Source organism: Mustela lutreola, chromosome 15, assembly GCF_030435805.1.
Source record: "Mustela lutreola isolate mMusLut2 chromosome 15, mMusLut2.pri, whole genome shotgun sequence".
Classification (NCBI taxonomy): Eukaryota; Metazoa; Chordata; class Mammalia; order Carnivora; family Mustelidae; genus Mustela; species Mustela lutreola.
In genome coordinates, this window is record NC_081304.1 from 141,366 (window position 1) to 163,439 (window position 22,074).

The 22,074-nt window shown below is 61.0% G+C and overlaps 1 protein-coding gene across 1 annotated transcript; it reads right to left on the minus strand.

Moving 5' to 3' along the window:
* Nucleotides 1–245: 245 nt before the first annotated feature.
* Nucleotides 246–14,421, minus strand: METRNL (meteorin like, glial cell differentiation regulator). The gene is made up of 4 exons (XM_059148342.1): nucleotides 14,022–14,421; nucleotides 7,722–8,107; nucleotides 1,803–1,862; nucleotides 246–1,008 (listed from the first exon to the last, which is right to left on the minus strand). The coding sequence occupies exons 1-4, from the start codon at nucleotides 14,189–14,191 to the stop codon at nucleotides 692–694; spliced, it is 933 nt and encodes a 310-aa protein (XP_059004325.1). The 5' UTR covers nucleotides 14,192–14,421; the 3' UTR covers nucleotides 246–691.
* Between the last annotated feature and the right edge of the window lie 7,653 nt (nucleotides 14,422–22,074).

The window sequence follows — 22,074 nt, forward strand, 5'->3', positions numbered from 1 at the left end:
CGGTGGTGTTTTCTGAAGCACGAGAGTAACAGCCTCACTTAGAGTCGGGCCCAGAATGAAGGGCCAGGAGCAACAGGGCCGCTGGGTCTCCCTCAGGTGTGCTGCCTCTGGGACAGGCCCTGACCCCACAGCAGACCCCACAACAGGGTTACGGGGCTCCCTCGGGTGAGCTGCCCCCAAGAGAGGCCTGACCCCAGTCTGGGGCCATGCACACCCGCCCCGGGCTGCGGACCACGCACCACGGCTCCATCAGATGCTGGCCTTTATTCTCTGGAATGGAAACAGCCTGCAGCCCAAAAGGGACCACGGCCAGTAAAGCACATTCTTTGAAAAGCAAAAACAAAACAAGAAATACGTATTTGGCTCCGTCAGTTTCCGTCACAAGAAATAACTCTGATCGGTGTGCAGGCGGTGTGCAAAGCCCGGCGCTGGGTGTCCTCCGTGGGCTCCAGGCACACCAGCCGAGCGCAAGGACGTCAGGTGCTTTGAAAAACGGTATCAAATGGCACACAAGGCATTTTAAGACTCTGGAGTTTGTTTCCTATGGACTTTTCTTTTTTTAAAAAAAATATAATAACTTAGTTTGCATTTTACATTTCCCATCAGTCAAGGAGCCCTCGGCTGGGACCTCGTGGCGTGTGCCCCGCGGCCTGAGCCCCAGGAGCCCCGATCCGAGCACCCCGTGCCCCCGTCACTCCGTGCCCATCTCACAGGGGTTCAGGCCCCTCTCCTCAGCGTCCCGGTACAGCCTCTGGAAGTCCCTGAAGCGTGGGGCACAGCCAAGCCGGGCCTCCCCGAAGCGCATGTGGCCAGTGAAGAGGAAGTCCCCGCGTCCCGGCCGCACGCCGCACTCCAGCAGCGTGAGCACGCGGCCCCGCCAGCCGCCACCCTCCGGAGCCGGCCAGAAAACCTTGCTCTTCTGCCGGTAGAGCCGGCTCACGTGCAGGTGGATGGTGGACTCCTGCTGCTCTGGGGCGTGAGTGACGTTCTGGATAGAGCCTCGGACGACTGCGGAGACAAGGACACGGGGGTCAGGGGGTCACCGGGGCATCTGCGCCAGGGCCGACCCCAGGTCCTGCGCTCTGGAAACCCCATTAAAAAGAACAATTCACAGGCATGAGGCCCGGAGGGGCTGTCCCCGACCCTGTCGCGGGTAAAGATCGTTGTCCCCAGCCATGTAAGGGGGAGAAACAGGAGCTAGAAACCACCCGTGCATCACCCTTTCCAGGTGGAACAGGACAGGTGACCCCAGCTAGCACACGGGACCTGCAGCGGCTCTGAATCCCAGTGGGGCAGCGCGGCGGAGCTCAGAGGGGAGGAGGTGATGGGCAGGGGCTGGCAGAGCCGGCCCTCACCCAGGACTCTGCCCAGCCCCCAACCCCGGCTATGCAGGACCTTGGGGCCGGGAGTGCTCGGAGCCAGGCCCTGCCAGGCTGGCTTCCTGTCCGGCCCCAGCACCGCATGCAGCGGACGGCTTCCACCCTCTGCCTGAGAGCGCTGGTGCCACTGTCACAAGCACACAGTGGAGTCCCCGACCTCAGCCCCTGCCCCCTGCCCCCGCCAGGATCCCGGACCTCCAGGGCCAGGAACTCCTGCTACAGAATCAGCAGGGGACCCAGAGGAGAACAGGGCTCTGAGGTGAGGCTAGCATCCGTGTTTGGAGGAAAATGCTCGGTGACCACCTGACCCTCTCCTGGCCTTACGGACAGGCCCCTCCCCTGGGGTACAGAGAGTCACTCTCCTGGAAGGTCCTCCAGGCCCAGGGGGGCTCCCTACACGTGGTGGGGAGCCAGGACACTTACCGAAGTCACTGGTGCAGACGGCCAACAGTACCTCAGCATCCCCGCAGGGGCGGCACGGGGCTGCGGGCAGAGAACAGGGTCAGGAGTGGGTCTGCGGGACAAAGGCCTCCGTACGTGCTCGCCAGGTCCTGTAAGAGCTCTGAGCTCAGGACAGGACAGAGAACCCGAACCTCGGCCACGCAATTGGGGGCTGACCGACCCAGCAGGCACCTCCAGCTCCAGATGTGGCTGTGAAGGGCACGTACCCTGAGGGCGGCTGGCCTCGGTGCTGGTCCCCACGTGGCCTGCCCCTGCCCCACGGGAAACCAACCTGAGCTGGTCTGAAGCTGCAGCCCTGCACCAGCCCAGCAGAAGTCACCTTCACTCCAGCCTCCCCACCAGCACCCCAGAATGCTGTGACCGGCCACTTGCACGTCACCTGCTCCCCAGGCCCCCATCTGCTGCCAGGACTGGCAGCTCAGGGCACTGCCTAGGAGGACCACTGCGGCTGCGGAAGGTTCTGTGAGCATGGGGGGACGCTGCCACCTGCACGTGCTGTGGGATTCTCGGCCGGCGAGCCTCCACCTCTGCACAGCCCTCCCCAAGACACCACCGGACCCTCCAACCACGCCCCTGCCTGCAAACGCCGTCCAGGGCAGACCCACCTCATAGGAGCCTCAAACCTGGCAGCCCAGGTGCGTCCTCCAGCCAAGCCAGGCCTCGCCCTGTGAACTTCGGCCCCAGTCTGGCCCACACCCCAGCCTTCACCCTCACTTCCTCATGGGGTGAAGCTCCAGACAGACTGTGGGGGGGCAGCACCTCCCACGCTGGCAACCCTCCCCGAGACCACAGCCCCACTCCTAACCCAGCACCGGACTTGGGAGGGCGCACACTCGGGCTCTCACCGCACCTTTCAAGGCCTCCAACTCCGATGCGGAGTCCCTTGGGTTTGGCACAAAGTCTCCCGCTCGGGGAAAGGTTAGCATGAGGTCTTGCTGGAACAAGGCCCCAGAACACCCGTGGCGTTGGCCCTTGCTGGACCCTGCCAAAGCTGACCCTGTCCACACACTGACCAGTCACCCTCCCAAACCCAGACCTGGGTGAGCAGCAAGGGGCAGGGCCAGGCACTAAGGAGCTGGAGCTCAGAGAGGCCCTCCAGGGCCCAGGGCATGAGCCAACAGGTTCTGTGCCCCTCAGGGCAGCGCAGTGTCTCTGTGAGTCTCCAAGCACTGGCCCTCGCCGTCCTGGTCTGGGTGGGGATGGATGTCTGTGCCCCAGGGGTGAGAGACCCAGCCCTGGGCGCCCCTGCAGGTGGGAAAAGGCAGGTCAGCAGTCCATCCCGAGGCGGCCACAGCCCGCCTGTGGGGACCCCTCCCAGAGCAGTCACCCAGAAGGGAGGGGCCCCAGTAGGGCCCCGGGCCCGGCACACAGTACGGCAAGCGAGGCTGGGCACGAGGCACGGGTCCACACAAACTCTCCAGAGACATATCTCAGACAGGCCACAGAGGCAGCCGTGGGCAGTGAAAGGCCCAGGCCACAGCCTGGGTTCAGATCCCTGGCCTGGCTGTGCACAAGTAACCAGGTCTCTGTGGACACAGGCACTGGGACCCCGCAAGCGGCCAAGGAGCCCGTCCTGTGTGCCCGCCCTGCTCACGCCCCCGGCACCACAGATATGCTGATGCCCAGCCAAGGGGAGGGCAGCCGGCCGGCCGCAGGACTCCCCCCGGAAGCCTCGGTCAGCCAGTGCCACCCCAGCTGAGCTAGCAGAGTCCCCCTGCAGACTCGCCTCGTAATTCGCGTTTTACGAAGCGTAGGTCACCGTCTTGGAAAATCCAGTCTGTGGACGCCAAGAGAAGCAATCTGGAAACAATTATGCATCGGAGCCGTGCTCCTAAAGGCTCTGGAAGGCGCTGGTTTCAGACACATCGAACCTCGTTTCTCGCAGGGGCACATGGGGCGGAGGGGGCAGCCCAGCTGGGCTTACAGTTCTGGAAGAGGGGGTGGCTGAGGATGGACATCTTAGGGAGATTACCCCGGAACGCGCACAAAATGAACTGAAGACGGGAAGCACAGGGTCAGGGAGACAGGCGGGAGCTACCACAGGGACCTAGTGGGGGGTCAGGGTGCAGGCAGGGAGGACGATGGGGGGCCCTCGCCAAGGACAGGGTCACAGATGGCCACCTCCTGTTCTGGCAGGTGGGACTGCCCAGGGACACATGCAGTTCCCAAAGCAAAAACTGTGCCCAGGACACGACCTGGGCCTTGGCGGGCGCGGCCCATGACAGGTGGAAGCGGACACAGCGGGAACTGGGCCAGTGTGAGCTGAGGCCAGGTAAGACTCTGGGGCCTCCTCAACTGGTGTCCCCCGAGATGGCCCCAGGGGCCCTAGCCCGGGCTGGTCAGCTGTCCCAAGTCCCATCTCTTGTGCCCTGGGAACTCCAACCCCACCAGCTTCTCCTCCTGGCCTATTCCCAACCCTCCCTCGTCCTGGGGAGGACACAGGAGGAGGCCACACCCTTCCACTCCAAAAGGCCAGAGATGGGCAAAATGAGAAATAATTATCCAGTAATTACAGTGGCCAGAGAAGCCAGGCAGGAAACAAAGTGACCCATAGGAAAAGGTCCAGTTCTCTCTCCTTTTCTGTCCCCAGGACGTAGTGAGGCTTCTTTCACTTCTTCTGAACTTTGCTCCTCATTCCCCACAGCCCATTCCAGCTCATCAGGGCCACCACCAAACTCGGAGCCGGGAAGGCCCCCCAGTGGAGGGCGCTGTACCCACCCGCCCACCCAGGCCATCAGAACTGGGGACCCAGGCTGCCCGCACATCGCAAGGCTCCCCGGTTTCCATGGGCGTAACTGCTGTGCGGTCACAGCCGGCACCCGCCCCTCTGGCTGTGGGGCTAAAACGCCACCGCCTTCCCGCCTCATCTGCTCAAGGAGGCCTGCTCTGGGCAGGCATCACACAGAGCCCAGAGCTCAACCTCAACAATGGATGCGGCCAAGCCGGCGAACCCCTGCTCTTCAGCTGCCTGAGAAGTGGTGCAGCAGCCTGGAACCAGAAGTCCTTCTGGGCTGCCCCAGGCAAACCAAGAAGAAGGAGGTCTGTCTCTGCCCCCTAGACCCAGACCCAGTCCTCAGCCATCCTGCCTGACCCTACTGGACAGTGGGGGCTCCTGGCGGTACCCGTTTTCCCAAGGAGGCTGGGACTCTGGGGAGGACGGCCCGGCTGGGTTCCCCTGTAAGACCTCAGCACATGTCCCGGGTATGGCCCCAGAGCTTCATCCCTAGTGCCCTGGATCTGGCCCCATGCCCACCTTTCGTGTCCTGCCAGATCTCTTCAGCACCGTGCAGAGCAGCATGACGCGGTGAGGCCCTGGTGAGGCCCCCGGAGAAGGAGGAAGGCCCAGGGCAGGGGGGCGGGGGGGAAGCGAGTCCTACCCCGCCTGCAGTGTGGCGCCTGGTCCCAAGTCCCCCAGCCCGCAGGCAGGCATCCCCTCCCACCGCCCACCGCTTGCCCTGTGCCTGGAGGTCTGCCTCTGCATTCTGGCCTCTTCTTGGCTCCCAGAGCTGCTCGGTTCATACCCGGAAGCTGACTTTCAGCTCCAATGCCCACTAGGTGACCGCATTCACTACAAACACTCCCAAGCAGAAACGTCCAGGGCCGGGAGCCTCCCACACAGGGCTCACCCCGGAGCCTCTCTCTTCTCTCAAGTCAGCACAAACCAGAAGCTGTGACTCATCAGGGAGGGACAGGGCGGGGCCCCCCAGGCGCCTGGCCCGAGGGCTCACGCACACCTGCACGCCACAGGTGCCCACCCACCTCCCTAAAGTCTCCCGCAGCTGCAACCAGGGTCAGCGCCGCAGCGAGCCCAGAGGCTCACGGCCATCAGAGAGCCCGCCGGGCCTGGCGGACGTCACCGTGGCCAGATGGCTGACATTCCACATTACGTACCCATTCCTCCAGCATTAAGGGCTTAGGGGCCCATCCCCTGATGAAAGGCAAGCACCCCAGGGAGCAGGGACACACCAGCATCCCCAGACCCTGCTGCCCCCCCCCCCCCCCGTCTCCTGCATGGTGCTAACAAGTTCCTAACACACACCCTCCTCTCAGCCAGCATCACTAGTCAGAAACACCGAATTCAGTGACTGGATTTTTTCACATTTTGTTTTTATTGTGAATTTATTCTAGGTCCCCCATGGTGAGGCTGGGTCCCACCCACCCTAGAGCTGGTGATCAAGAGAAAGACTGTTGCGGTTAAAATTTCATTCAGGTCCTGGGATGCCTGGGTGGCTCAGTGGGTTAACCTGCTGCCTTCGGCTCAGGTCATGATCTCAGGGTCCTGGGATCAAGTCCCGAATCGGGCTCTCTGCTCAGCAGGGAGCCTGCTTCCTTCTCTCTCTGCCTGCCTCTCTGCCTACTTGTGATCTCTGTCTGTCAAATAAATAAATAAAGCCTTTAAAAAAAAAAAAAATTTCATTCAGATCCTGAGACTTACAGTAGCTTTTACCGTCACCTTCCTGAGTTTGAGCCCTAGTTGAGCATCTGGGGGGGGTACAGCAGGGGCCTACCTGGGCAATCAGGCACTGGAGGGGTCTTACCTGGGCAGTCAGGCACTGGGGACGGGGGGGGGGTCCTACTTGGGTGATCAGGCACTGGTAGGGGGCCTACCTGGGCAGTCAGGTACTGGGTGGGGGGGGTCCTACCTGGAAGTCCCACACTGATGTTTTCTAAGATACTAGTTTACTTTGAGAGAGACTGAAGTTTTGGAAAGTGATCTGAGCCAAGAGTGCAGAACAATAAAATGGGGACATCTGTTAGCACATCTGTTTCTCCCCATCTTCAAATCTTTTATTTATCTCCACTAAAATGTGGAGATTATACTCTTCCTGGGGATGGCCTACCCCCCCAAACCAGGTGTTTCTGCCTGAGCACTGCTGACAGTTGCTGGAACTGCCCCGTGCACTGTGGGGTACCAGCATCACCCCTGCCTGACCATCACCTGGGCCAGATGGTTTCCTGGGGACGCCCTCCGTGGAACCTGCTCACATCTTCCCACTGCCGGGAGGCACCTTGCTGCTGAGCAGCTTCAGAACTGACACGGATGGTGTCCCCACATGCGAGGGGCCCGTGAGATCACCTGTGCCGTGAAGCAAGGGCGAGACGTTTGGCCTGGGCTCCTCTAAAAGACAAGGACTCGTGCACCTAGGCAGTCAGGCAGCTGGGTGAGGTGGGGCATGAGGGGTGAGTCCTAGGCCATGCGAGAGCTCCTGGGGCACTCACCTGTCTTTGGTCTCTGCCTCTGGGACTTTTCAGAGACCAACACTACCCTCCACACAGGGCCCTGCAAGTTGGCTGCCTGCCCCAAAGGGGAAAACGCAGGACAATCTAAAACCAACTCAGTATCTCCGTGCACACCCCTGCCCCGTGGCTGCTGAGAGCCTCCATCCAGAGCTACGCCCTGGGAGCTTCCCAAGACCCCCAGGGGCATCCCTGCCCTGCCTGGTTCCTCTACCCACAGCCCCTCTCCTGGCACGCTGCCCGTGTCGCCACTCCACATGGGATAACCCACAAAACGCCCCCAGAGCCGGGGACCAGCACCCCCAGTTCAGGCCCTGCATTACCCTGGAGCGCGAACCAGGCTTGGCTCCCATCCAGAACTCGCCAAGTCGGGGGCCTGACATCAGAAACACGCAGCTAGTCCATACACCAGGAGAGACGCCAGGGAACCCTTGCCCGTTACAGGCCCCACGGCACAGAAGCCGAGCACGGCAGGGAGCCGGGACCGTGGTCTTACCCACCCGCGGCTGCGGCTCAGACGCAGTCCCTGAGAGCCAAGGGGGCACCGTGCACCCAACGCCCCTCCACCCCGCGGGCTGTTGGCGGGCGCCCCGAGGCTGTCCTGAAGCCCCTCCCACCCCACCACCAGAGCACGCCACCCACCTGACAGAGCGTGCAGGTCCGAGCCTGCGGGCCGGCCGGTCAGCTCGTACTGGAAGCCCGTGATCCTCCTGCTGATGTCCTGCTGGGGCGCAGCCTCCACGAAGAGCCCACCGTGCTCGAAGCCAAAGCAGCTCACCCGGCCAGGCCCACGGTCCCCGTCCCGGACCAGCAGCTTCAGTTCTCCAGTTTTCTCCAAATAAATGTTGGCCCCCGAGGAGCCTTTGAGGGGCTTGATGCATAGCGTCTGGAGGCGCGGGGGCGGGAAGGTGTTGGGCCGCACGTTGACGATGAGCGCCCCCGTCGGGTACACCCACTCCACGGAGCCCGCGGCGCAGCGCAGGTACACCTGCTCCACCTCCTTCCTGTGGGCCTCGTGCGTCAGCCCGCTGCGGGGGGAGGCGGACACGCGTCAGCGCACACGTGTGGCCTCGCCAGCCCAGGTGCCCAAGCAGCCCCCACCCTCGTGCAGGCGGCCGTCCCCTGTGCCCGGCCCCGCTGGTCTGGGGAGGGGTCACGCAGGGCCCCGCGGCCAGGCCCCTCTGGCAGGCCCACCCCAGAAAGTCGCTGCAAGACGGGCCGCGGCGGCGGAGGCCCCGGGTGTCTCACACCTCGGCACCTGGGTGTGCCAGCCTTCAGCGGGGCACCGGGAGCCTGTGTCCTTGAGGTTCCCTGCATTGTGGAGGCAAGGACCACGGAGGCAGAACTTCTGGAACATGACAAGGACACAGGACCCAACCACCAACCCAAGTTCCCGGTGACCTGTGGAGGGCCGGGAAGGGCGGCAGATTCCCTCCGAGTGTGAGCACAAGGGGCCCGTCTGCTCGCCCCAGTGAGGGAGGGAAGCCCTGGGGGCTGGAGGCTGTGGGTGAGTTTCATCTTCAGCACCTTCCAGACAAGCATGCTTGTGTGTTCCCTAGAGAGACGGCTCGATGGCACTTTCATCTGTAAACCTTGGGGTCCCCGGGGGGGCGCCCTCGGGTATTGAGTCGGCCCTTGGCTCAGGTCATGATCTCGGGGTCCTGGGATGGAGCCACTGCCCATTCCTCTGCTCTTAGATTTTCTTTATTTGAGAAAGAGAGTGAGCAAGTGAGAGAGAGAGAGCACAAGCAGGGGGTGCCGCGGAGGGAGAAGCAGACTCCCGGCAGAGCAGGGAGCCTGACACAGGACTCTGGGACCACGAACTGAGCTGAGCTGAAGGCAGACGCGTCACCGGCTGAGCCCCCCAGGTGACCCCAAACAAACAAAATTTAAAAATAAACCCTGAAGGGGTGCCTCGGTGGCTCAGTGGGTTAAGGCCTTTGCCTTCGGCTCAGGTCATGATCCCAGGGTCCTAGGATCGAGCCCCACATCGGGCTCTCTGCTCAGCGGGGAGTCTGCTGCCCCCTCTCTCTCCGCCTGCCTCTCTGCCTACTTGTGATCTCTGTCTGTCAAATAAATAAATAAAATCTTTTTAAAAAATTAAATTAAATTAAAAAAAATAAGCCCTGAAGATTCCGCACTGCCAACTGTATTTTTTTTTTAAGATATTTATTTATTTATTTAGAGAGAGAGAAAGCGCACGAGAGGGGAGGTCAGAGGGAGAAGCAGACTCCCCATAGAGCTGGGAGCCCCATGTGGGACTCGATCCCAGGACTCTGGGACCATGACCTGAGCAGAAGGCAGTTGCTTAACCAACTGAGCCACTCAGGCGCCCTGCCAACTGTATTTTTAAAAACAAACTCGTGTCTATCAAATAAATAAATCTATCTGTCTATCAAATAAATAAATAAAATCTTAAAAAAATAAAAACAAACTCGAACAGCATGAAAGCCAGAAACAAAGCTAAGGTGAAGGTCCACCCCAGGGGACAGACACCACGGGGACTGCGTGCAGAAGCCACAGGGAGAGAGACACAAACAGTGAGTGGACAGTTGGTCTTCCCAAGGAGAAGCTCTGCGTGCCACATTCACCTCACTCCCAATAAACATTAAATAGGAAAATATGAAGTGTGCTACACTCTTGGTGAAACAGGTCTGGAGTAAAGTCATTACCTTATGTTTTCAAGAAACTGAAACCCTCAAAAATGTTAAAGCTTCCTCTACTCCAAATTTTAACGCGAATGTCAGCTTGTGCCGATGGTTACGTCAGAGCCGCCAAACAGCCCCGGAACTCAACCAGTGACTTCAACCGAGTGTTTTATTACACGAAATTTGGTTCTGATCAGATCTCGGACAGGTTCACCCACATTCTTAGGATTTTTGTGTATCATAAACAATGCTATATTCAGTGCTCTGGCCTGAGTGAGTTACCAGAAACCATTTCTACAGAGGAGAAAACACGTAACATATGGTTTGCATTTACTGTTGGTGACTCACACCCTGGGCTCCAAAAAACCTCACTTTTCATACGACGGCCAGCTGCGGGCTGGGGCTGCTCAGTCATCCTGCAGACCACATCAGAGGGAGGTGTCGAGGAGGTGACCCCCCCTCCTAACCCCACTCCCTGCCCCCACAAGGCCCTGGGTCACTAGCAGCCGGCTCAGCCTCAGATGCCTACCAGGGCCGCACAGAACAGACTTACAAATCATAGTCAAATAAAACTCCCATAAGCTCATCTGACACATATGTGCGGACGAGCATAATTATAGTGCTGTGTGAAAAAATTAGACTAAATGGTGAGTGGTTGACACAGATGACTATAATCAGCTCTGCTCTTACGCAGCCAAAACAAACTTTATCATAGTGTGCCTCCTCTCCTGTCTCCAGCCTCAAGAAGCAGCTGGACACTTGCCCCATGCCCAGACACCAATCCTCAAAGCTCTCCCCCATAAAAACCATCCTGTCCAAGTCTTCACTTCCCTCTCTGTGGGGGGAGGGGGCCCTGGGGCTCAAGGGAAAGAAAGCCCATACCAGAGATTTTGGATCCCTCTCACCGAGTCACTTAATCCAAACAGTGGAGGGGGATACCGGGAGGTCCACCCCCCACCCACATCTTGGGCAGGGGCAGAGGGAACACTTGTGGGGACAGGTGACCAACCATGGCTCCCCAGGGAGAGGCGAACCTGAGTCTGGGGGCTGGGCTGCCATCCCCAGCCTGCACCTATCAGCCTGGACATCTTGTGTGGTGCACATGGCCCCATTTATTCCTAAGTCCCTCTACTAAAAGAGGGCCAGGAACAGCAAGCAGGGGGGCAGAGAAGAAATAGGGCACCTGTTACTTCACCCTTCACCTAATGTCTTCACTGGCCCCAGGAAAGGGTCTACACCCGCCCCAGAGTCCACGGCCAACATGGGGCTCTGCTCTGCCTCTCCCCTCTCCTGAAGCGCAGACATGACCGAGAGTCCGACCAGGCACTCGACACGGGTGTTCACACAAAGGCGAGCAGCGTGTGCGATGTAAGACATCGACCCCGTCCAGCAGACCCACCAGTCTCTCGGCCTGGGACCCCAACGGGTCTTTAATGAAGCCAAGGGCTCACTGTCTCGCTCTAGATCTCCAGCACCACAGCAAAACCTGAAAAAACGTCTGTTTCTGCAAAATTGCTGGAGAAGCAAAAATGTGCCCTATCTGTGACATCACGATGCTGGCACCTGTGAGCCTCAGAGCAAGCCCATCAGACAAAAATAAAATAACTGGTTTCTGATGGGATGAAGCTAAAAAGTACGGGGAATGTGGCTCTGGCCGGCCTCAGGGGGGAACGCGGCTCTAGCCATATGTGTGGACGAGCATAACCCTAGGGCTTCAGGGAGCTGAGGACACAGACTGCTTCCAGGGTTACTTAAACTGGGTTCACGCACCGTTCCCAAAAAAAGGAGTCTGCAAGTGTCACTCCCCAGGTGGACACACCTAAGGGGCACCCTCATGGAAAGGACAGCACATTCCAAATTGATCAGACTTTCTGGAGAGGCCAGTGTGGGGGCAGCAGGGCCCACCCCCCTCACACCCACAACCCGGACCCCCGGAGGCACCAGGAGTAAGGGGTGGTCTCCTGTTTACAAGTCAGGAGGAACGTTCAGATCGAGGGAGAAACTAGAACTGGAGTTAGCTTTCATTTCCCACCCAGCAGGAGAATGAGGCCAGGTGTGAGGGACCCACACCCCTGCCGGTGGTGGTGGGAAGGTTCGTGGTCCACCTTTATGACCACAGCCTAATAAAGATCAGGGTGCTGTCCCGCCCCTGCTCACGGGACGGGGATTGCACAACCTCCTGCTTCACTGCTTGGAAACACCCAGAAATGCATTTCAGCCTGTCAAATGTGAGTAGCCAGTGTCATAAACAGAAATTCCCTTCCTATCAGGGGATCAGAATCCACCCAGCGCATCGGGACTCGCACCACCCTGTGCTGTCTTTAGAACAGCTCATAAAAAGTCATAAATGTTCTGGGGGTCAGCAGGCAGATCAGCACGCTTGGATTCCCACGGCAAGGATCTATCAGCTGATCGGCGAGGCATACTGATCGCTGGGGCAGCAAGGATACTGCGAAGGGAGCCTTGTGTTCCAGGAGTGTGGCCTGGCCCTGTCTTCTCTCCAGCTCCGACTGTGGCAGCCCCTGCCGGACTCTGCCTTTGGGCTGACTGAGGATAGCTGGAGGGAGTCCAGAACCAGGGGTATGTCAGCAATGATGGAGACAGAAGGGTGGCAGGCAAGTGCCCCTGCTTCTCGCAAGTCGAGAAGGGGATACAGACACCTGCTGGGTCCGGGAGCTCCCTGGTCCTCAGAGGACTTTATGCCTGGAAGGGGACGCCTGTCCTGGGGATCGGAGGGGTCTGCAAGGGAGGGCCGGTCAGAGCCTGACAGGATGTCAGCCCCTCTGGAAACCCAGGCTCCCGCGGTGGGACCGGGTCTGTTTCTGATCTTTGGAAGGAGGACACCCTAGACCTCAGTTTGGGGTGCACTGATTCATCCAGCAGAAGCTGCAAAACAGGGAGTTTAATTACCAGCGTGGGGGAAAGGGCAGCCCTGGAAGAGTGTGTCAGAGTCGGAGGCTCCCGGCCAGCTCACGGCTGGCGCCAGCATTCTCCAGGCCAACCCTCCCCCAGAGCTCCAAGCTCGTGGCCCCCGTCTCAGCTCCTCCATCCCTGCTCTGGCGTGTGCAGGGAGTTGGTGTGGCGGGGAGGAAGGCCACCACAAGGCCCAGCCTCCGCAGCCCCGGACCCTGGCTCTAGGAGGGGTGGAAAGTGGGGAGCAGGGGACTTGCCAGTGTCCACAGAGACCTGGGTCTGTAAGTACCCAGGATGACCAGCAGCTGCCCTGCTGACGCAGAGCCCAGCACACTGGCACAACCCCAGCCTTCTCGGAAAAACTGTCTTCACTCTGAACAGCCCCGTGATACCCTCCTGCGTGAGGTGTGAGCCTGCGGGAGGCTTCCCATCAGACGTCAAGGCCAAGGGGCTCCCGCAGAGGCTCTGCTCCGGGGAACACCCCACGCGGAGAGCCACCGGCAGCCCCCGCCCGCAGTTTCGGAGAAGGAGACGCCCCTCGCCCTCTGCAAACTCCTTCACCCGCACGAAACTCGGTTTTCCAGCTGCGAGCTGCCTGCCGCGGGGCCGAGGGCGCCCTCGGCGATGGCGGTTTCTCACCCCAGGCGCTGTGCCCTCAGGCGCCCCGCCCGCGCACACTTGTGACTTGTACTCCTTTCTGCCTGTCACACTTCAGTTTAAAAAAAAGTCCTCGGCTGCCACAGCGGAGGGGCATGGGGGGGGGGGGGTCGCCGAGCCCAGCGCGCGCGCTGCCAAGGGCGGCCTGACCTTCACCGGGTCCCGGGCGGGGACGGGGCGGGGGGGCGCCCGGCCCGGCCAGCGCTCGGCCCGCGCACAGGTGTCCGCCCGCGGGTCTCCGCACGCACAGGCGTGGTCCTCGCCGCGGTCCGCGCCGGGCCCGGCTCTGTCCGCCCGAGCCCCCCGCTCCCTCCCGCGGACCCGCCGGCCCTTCCCGCTCGGCCCTGAGCGCAGGCCCGGCTCCTCCCGCCCGGGGCGCGCAAGTCCTCGCCGCGGGCAGAGCCGGGAAGGGCCGGAGGACCGACCCCCGCCCGTGCGGGGTCGGCGCGGGGCGAGTGGGCTGCCGGGTCGGGACCGACCCCGCGGCGCGGCGGGCGCACCTCCCCCTGGGCGTCCTCCGAGCCGGGGCACCCGGACGCCGCGGGCTCTTTTGTTCTAGACCCGGGGGCGGGGGCGGGGGCGACGGGGACTGGACTCAGCCCGGAGAGCGGGCGCCCGAGTCCCCGCCCGGGCCGCGCCCCCGCACGGTCGGCGGGCCGGGGAGGGCAGCGCACGCGAAGGGAGGGCGGTGGACCCGGGCCGGGGTCTCGCCGCGCGGACTCACCTCCCCTTCCAGCTGCACAGGTCGCTCGAGTACTGCGCGCCCGCGCCGCCCACCAGTGCGGCCAGCAGCAGCAGCAGCGGCAACGGCGGCGGCGGGCCAGGGCCCGGGGCGGGGGGCCGCGGCCACAGCTGCCCGGCGCGCCCCCGGGCCGCCCGCGCCGCGCCCCGCATGCTCCCGCTCCCGCTCCGGCGCCGACCCCGCGTCCGCGCCCACGGAGCAGACCCTCCGCCCGGCGCGGCCGGCCGGCCGGGCGGGCGGGGCTGCAGGTCCCGGCGAGTCACGTCGTGCGCCCCCCGCGCCCCCCGCGCGGCCGCCCGCCCATCCCGGCCGCAGCCGGGGCCACCCGAGCCGCTGCAGCAGCCGCAGTGGAGCGAAGAGCGCCGCGCCCCGCCGCCGCCACCCGAGCCTCTGAGGCAGGCGAGTCCGCCGTCCGGGTCCCCGCTCAGCTGGGGGGCGGGTCCGCCGGCCGCTCCGCCCCCCGCCCCCGCCCCGGGCCCGCCCCGCGCGCCGGAACTCCGCCCCGAGTGCGCGCTCCGCGCCCCGCGCCCTGCGTGCCCGGCCGGGGGTCGGGGGGCGGCTCCGCCGAGAGGGGAAGCGGCTCGAGGGACCCGGAGAAGGATCTGCGGGACGCCCCGGCCGGAGAAGGACGGGGCGCCAGCGCGTCCCGGCGGGTGCGATGCGGGACGGGGACCCCAAGTGCACGCAGACCCGAGCTGGCGCCCGGCCCGCCGATCCGTCCTCAGCCGCGGTGCTGTGACCCCGTCGTGCGGACTGAGCCGGGAATGGCCGCGGGGCTGTGGTGGCGGCTCCTGGCCTTGCCGCTGCGGTGTGACCCGTGTCCCATCTGGGATGTTCCTGGCATCCAAACCCACGCAGAATCGGAGCGTGCTTTGCAGAGGTTCAGACTTGGTCCTGCTCTGCGACCCACGGGGCAGGGGAGACCCAGCTGCGGCTGGTGATGGGACCAACTCACCGTTGAGCGCACTGTGGACTCTGGAGTACCCCCTCCGCAGAGGGCTCTGGGCCACAGCGCCTGTGCCTCACGGTGGAGCTCTGCCTGCTGGTCCTCACCAGCCCCACCCTCGATGGGTTAGTACCCGCTTCACCCCCTCAGACTGGATTCCCCCTGGGGACATCTGGTGCATTGCAGGATTTTAGCTGCATCCTGGTCGCTATGTTCTAGATGTCATCACCCACCCACCCCACCCCACCCCCGCCCCACACACAGGATTGGCAACCCCTACTGTCTCCAGACACTGCCAGATGCCCCTGTGTGCACAATCTAGCGCTGAGACCCCTGTCCTAACAGTACCCGCTGGTGAGTACAGTGTGATCAGGGTGGCTTCCTTCACCGGCTAGTCACTGTGGTCACCATGTGCCTAACATCCTGTGAGGGACACAAGAGGAACCTCAGCAGCCCCAGCTCTGTTGGGAAAGGTGTCCTCCTCTGGCTCGGGGGCCTGATGCCAGGAGCCAGGGCTAGGTCTGGCTAGAGGATGGGTGGAGGGCTCCCAGGTCTCCCAGCCTACCTGGTCATCATCCTGGAGCAGAGGGTCTTCCGAGCAGAGGGAGGGACCCATGGAGTTCCACATAGCCACCTCTGTGCTCACAAAAGCAGGCTTTTCTGCTTTCCCCAATGCTCTGGTGTTGGTGTGAGCTCCAGAGCCTCAAACAGCATCAAGCAATGGAGAAACCAGACCTTGTTTTCATATTCTTTGTCCAGCCAAGAAACATTTCAGGAGGAATTTCAAGTGAGCTTTGGGGAAGGGAGTGACCTCTTCCACGTGCTGGTCTGTACGTTGTACCCTTCTGGTCTGGTCAGAGGGTTAGAAATGTCCTTGGATGGAATTGTCACCCTCTGGAGAGGTCTCGTCTGCGGGCCCCCAAACAGCTAAACTGAGAGCAGCCAGGAGCCCCGGGCAGAGAAGTCAGAGCCCCCGAAGGTGGTTACAGTTGAAGGGTCTATCTAGAGAAGCCCTGGACTGGGTAGGTCAAGACCTCGGGTCCTGCCCAGGCATAAGAAGGGATGTCACCACAAGACCCACAGGCAGTTTTGAGGCTGAGGAGTCCATTCCAGGCTTGGGGGCGTCCTGCAGCCCTCACCCCACCCCCACCCCCTTGAAGTGTGTGCCCTGGCCCCTTCCCTGCAGGTACCTGGGTGCAGAAGTGCTGTCACAAGTGGGTGAAGTGAAACCACTCCCCGGGCCTCTGGGTAGAGGAACCTGCTGGTTGTGAGTCTGGAAACTGCAACCACCTCTCACCCACAGCCATGTCCCCGCAGCTCTGTAGCCCCCTGTACCCAGAGGTCTTCCCGGACAGGGTTGTCAGTGTCCAAGGTCCACTCCGGGGCAGGGGCAGGGGCAGCTTTAGGCCCCTCATGTTACAGGTGCTGAGACTGAGTGCTCCTGGCCTGAGGGACGTTTCAGAAGGCTTCATAGGACCAATGGGCAGAGACCATCTCTGGGACAGTGAGGAGCTGTTTCCCATCCTAGTTCAGGGCTCTGTGAGCTGGAGGACTGCCAAACCACCTGTGCCCAGGTCCACTTCCCTAAAGCTAGGACTATACAGTGGTGCCTACGGGACATGCAGTGGTCAAATCCATAGAACACACAAGACTGAACAGTGCAGCCTTTTGTCAGTAATATGTCACTATCAGCTAATTGATTATAACAACCTACACACTAATGCAAGATGTTAATAATGGGGGATGGGGGAAGTACATGGGACCTCTTTGCTCTGTTAGTAGTGAGCCTACTAATTGAAAACACGCGCTGCTGGAATGCTGCTCATCGACAGTGCTCTTGGACAGGTCCAGCAGCATCTGGGAAGGGCCTGGCCTTGCTGCTCTCAGACCTCAGGCTCTGTGACAGGCCCTCCCTTCTGGGGACACAGGTGCCTCCAGATTCCTGAGGGTCTCTGAAGCAGGAATTTCCAGATTTCCCTCCTGCTGACGAGCCACCAGTCAGCCGTGGGGTGGGGCCCTGGCTGCAAAACTGGTTCCTGGGTCTCCACTCAGCTCCTGGGAAGGGTTAGGCTTCCGCCACTCTCAGGGCTTCCTGGGCACATGTGTGCCTGGCAAAGTGCGGCTTCTGACCCCTCCTGATCCTGTGATGAAATGTCCCCTAAATGTGTCCCTGGCGGCCATGGTGTCAGGCTCTCTGGGGGCACATCAGCTTTGGGCTTGGGGACAAAGGGTGAGGGGGGCCATGACTGTCCGGTGCTTCCCAGGGACCACCTGCCCCACTTCACCCCCTGGGGCCCAGGCAGGAACAAAGAAGCCCTTGTGGGATTGAATCGGAACCAGAAGGGTCCTTGCCCACTAGGAACATGGGTCCTCCCTGCAGGAAGGGCATTTTGGAGCAAGCTCACCCGTGGATGGCTGGGGGTCACTTCCCAGGGAGCATGTCTCCAGTGAAGCCCAGCAAGAGGCCTCAGAGGCACCTGAGCCCCACCACAGTAGGAAGGCAGTGGGCATCGTGGCGTCCAGAACAACACTCGGGGACTTCCTATGCTCTCTTGTCCTCCAGACACCGGAGGGAGTGTTGGCAGGTGGAGAGCAAGACCAGCCCCTGCTGGTGTCACAGAGGCAGAGCTGCCCCTTTGCACCTGCTCGTGAAGGGACCCTGCCCCACCCCAGGTGATGGCCACCATGGTGCCCCACCCTCTTGCCCCAGTACCTGCCTCGACCAGAGGAACAGGACGCAGGGCTTGGTCACGGGCTCAGTGGTGACAGCAGCCCCCAGCACAACTCAGCGTGCCCTAGGAGGGGCATATCATGATGGAGGACAGGTGCCGGTCGTTGGCCCACGTCGCCACCCACCCCACCCCACAGGCCCCCCACAAAGCGTGTGTGCGGTGGGTCAAGTCTGTGGCCCAGATTCGGGTTTGTATCAACATTCCCTTGTCACCTGCCTTTCACTCAAGAAATGTTTACTAGATGCCTCCCGGGCCTGTTTCTGTGATGAGTTCCAGGGCAGTGGCCCCTGACCCGGGCCAGTCTCCGAAGGCAGGCCGTGGCCAGGCAGAGAGAGCTCCCCACACCCCACAGCAGCAGCGGTAGCCTCCAGTGTGACCAGGACCAGGATTATGACTGTGTGCCTAACGCTCACCGGGGCGGGGGTTGGAGGGGCTGCACCCTCTCCCAGACTCGAGTGTCAGGGTGGGTGCTGGTGCCCTGGGTGGTACGTGGGTCAGACGTGGCTCCTCCTTGGTCTGGCTCACAGAGGCTGTGTGGTCAGGGTCTCTTTCTGGGTCTCAGTTATTGCCAGGAGGGTGGTGTCTCAACGGTCAGGGTGATGTTGCCACAGTAAAGCCTCCTACCAGGTGGTCATGGTAGGCCTGGCTCTGTAGATCAAACTCAAGCTGCCAACCTGGCTCTTGGCAGGGTCTGAGCCTTCTTGTGGCGGCCGGCTCCCCAGCGTGCTCCCCACGGCACAAGTTCTTTGAGCCACTAACGTGATCGAACCATGTAAACACTTTTATTTTCTGCCCTGTCTCGAGGTTTTCAAGTGTGTATTGATGGTCGTTCTGTTATTCCAAATGACAGGTCACCGGACTCTGCTCACTGAAGAATCAGCCAGAAGCTTCCAGAAACTTCCTACGATCCCCTCTCCACCTTGCCCTTTGCTGTCCGTATGAAAACCCCCAGCGCTCGACCTGCCTAGGAGGCAGGATCAAGCGTGACCCAGGGCCCTCTACGCTCAGACCCCCGGCCTCCGGAGTAACTGCTGTCACACCACTTCCCCTCTGAGGTCATTTTTGCTGACCTTCTCGTAGGGACATAATTACTGTAATTGTGGTCAAACGCTTGTGACTTATGTTTAGCAATTGCAACAAGTAACATGTAATTAGACGTAAACCAAGCCAGCCAGCCTCAACCCAGTAACTCTCACCTGAATGCCACCCTAACCTAATTTGCCAGCACAGTCTGCTGTCTGTGCGGAGGAAGGTGGGAGCGAGAAAGTGAGCAGCCGGCTGGGCTGGGAAACAAGGGGCTCCACCCCCACCCACTGCCCATGGGGCCAGGCACCGGGCGTGGGTGTGCCCAGGCCAACCAGCCAGGTGTGCAGGTGTGTGGTGACCGCCCTGGGTTGGTCTGGGGCTCAGCCGTGGGGCGCGGCTGAAGTGATAGTATTACCCGTGCACTCTGCCACACTGCTGTTGACAACGGCCACTTGGGGCCTTCAGATCTCGATGGCACCTCACTCTGCTGTCCCTGAGCAGACCACTGGCCCCACAGTGGCGACCCGTGGTGATCCCACAGCCGTCACACCAATGGAAATGCCTCTGCATCCAGATTCCCTCGAGGCAGCACCCCGCCAGGAAGGAGGGCCCCCAGCCTCCACAAGGTGGACTCAGGAGGGACCAACTGCAGTAGAAGGTGAATTTGTGTGAGACACGGACGTGATGGAGCATCCAGTATGGCTGGTCAGATGTGTGCATCTTTATAGGGTCCCTTTAGATGCTCCCCATGCCTCCCTGCAGAGCCCACGTGGGCCGCTCCCAGCTCGGTCCCCTGGCTGAACCAGCCTCTGAGGAAAGGACTCCATCCCACTGCCTTCAGGGCTGGGGAGTGTCTGACACGGCAGTCACCATTTCCTGTCCCTGCGGTGCCCGTGGCAAGTCTGAGGCTGCGTGAGTGTCCAGCGACCCTGGCACTGAGACCCTCCGACTCAGCAGTAATAGAATTGGTGCTTCTCTGTGTGTCTGTGTGCACACATTTGCATGTTTTCTTTTTTTTTTTTAATAATTTTTAAAAAGATTTATTTTAGATGGAGAAAGAACACGTGAGTAGGGAGAGAGGCAGAGGGAGAGAATATTGAGCAGACCCCCCTGTGCAGCAGTGCAGGGCTCGATCTCATGACCCTGAGATCATCACCTGAGCCGGAACCAAACATCGGCCACTTCACCAGCCGAGCCCCCAGATAGATGCCCCGTGTGTGTACATTTTCCATCCGACCATTTGAAAGTCGCAGAGGCTTTGCCCCTGCACACCTGCCGTCGCCAGCTGCCAGGACAATAAAGAACGGAGACACTGTGCTGGTACCCTGAGCACACGGGGAGATGGGACCCCTCAGCACACTGAGGTGAGGGTTTGCGCTTTCCCTGTTGTCTCCACAACATGCAGTGTAAGAAACACGGCCCCTCTGGGTGGTACCAGAGACCACCATCTCAGGCAGGGGCCCTGGAGGGTGCCGGCCACCTTGCTTGTGCTGGAATTCCCAGCCAGCATCCCTGATGCCGTCAGGGGCAGGGGGTCGGGGGCGATCCTCTGCAGCCCCTTGGGCCTCTGTGCACGCACCATGGCCAGTCAACACCCGTGAGTCCAGGAACCTGCGCGTCCAGAGCAGAAGCAGGAATGGGGGTGCTCCAGGCCTTCAAGCAAGTGAGGTGTTGAAGTCCCTTTCCTTGCCCCAGCAAAAGGAGAGGCGGGTCCCTCTGAGGCTCTGGGGACGACGGGGCCAGGCACACGGGGTGATGCCCACCCAGGCACCCCCCCCATGCCCCACAGGTGTTGGCCGTGCCTCAGCCCTGAGGGAAGCTGCCCATGTGGGGGATGGGGGGGCGGAGATGGAGAGGTCAGGGCCCAGGCCCTTACTGGGTCAGCTCTGAGCCACACCTCAGTGACAGCCGAGGCAGGAACCGCTGTAGAAAACCCATGTTCTGGGCTCCTTGGTTGTGGCCTGGCTTCACCCGTGCAGTCAGCCTGCATCCCAAACGCCCAACTCTGCAGAGAGGCCACAGCGGACTGCTGCCTGCTGGAAGAGCTGAGGGCAGGCCCCAGGCCAGTGTCCCTTGGCAGTAGGGACTCCATTTAGATGGGCTGTCCCACCCAGCACCAGGAAATGCAGGCAAAGCCTTGGACGACAGGTGTCCTCCTGTCCCCTCGCTGAGTCTACAGTCCATGCAGACATGGTGGTCAGAGGTCCAGGTTGACCTTCCCTGGGCCTGAGGCTCACAGGCTGGACGGGGAAGGGCACCCAGAGCCCCACGTGGAATGGATGTGGAGTGTGGGTCCTGGGACCTGGGGGAGGGCCCGGGGGCTAAATCCTATGGCTCAGCAAACCACAGAGACCTTGGTGAGGGGCCTCAGGCAGGGGTCGAGGGAGGGTCAGGTGCTGGGACCTGTGCAGGGTGAAGGCAAAGGAGGCTCAGGTCACGGGTCACACTCTGTGCCCCTTCTTTAGGGCCTGCTGAGGTCCCGGGTGTGGCTTCCAGAGCTTTGCTCCTAAGGTCACCAAAAGCTATAGGCAGGGTCAACCGGGAGGCGACTTGACTTCATTACAGAAGAAGGAGTCTGTAATGAAGTCATCGTGTGATGTGCGCACCCACTACAGAACCTAGGAAACACTTATTCAAGAACCCCTAACCAGTGGGCTCTGGGAGCATGGCCAGGGTGAAGAGTTTGGTGCTCAGGGGGGAGTCCTGCCCCTCACAGCTCTCACCCGATACAACACCCAACCCCTGCACTGCTGAGGGCCCTGTGGCCCTTCTGAGGCAGCTGTCCCCCAAGACGATGTCCATGACCCTTCCTACCGCCCTCTGCTCCTAGACCTGTGATCAGAGGTCTCAGCAGGCCCTGAAGAAGGGGCACAGAGTGTGACCCATGAGCAAGGGGGCTACGTCCCAAAAGAACTACTTGAGTTTTCTAGTTTATACACAGAAATATGTAGGAATGGATGGGAAGGCTGTGGCATAACAGTGGAAGGGAAATACTGGGTCAGGCCAAATCCAGAGCCGTTGACATGGGCTCACCAAGCAGAGGCTCTGTGTTAGCACTGCAGCTTGGGTTAGGGACAGTTCTGACAGCCTGGGTGGTTGAAACATGGACCAAAAGGTGGCCCGTGGTGAGCGGGTTAGAAATGCCTGAACTGCCTTGGTCCACTGCAGAAAGAGGAGTTCAAAGGGTTGAGGATACTGGAGTGACTCTGTCATTTAAGACCCCTTCACCTACACACAAAGTGTCCAAAAGATGTACCTTCCACCAAGACTGTGGGGACCCTAGTGCCCTGAGGAGCTCCATGGTCAGACCCTGCAGCAGGGACCACAGCAA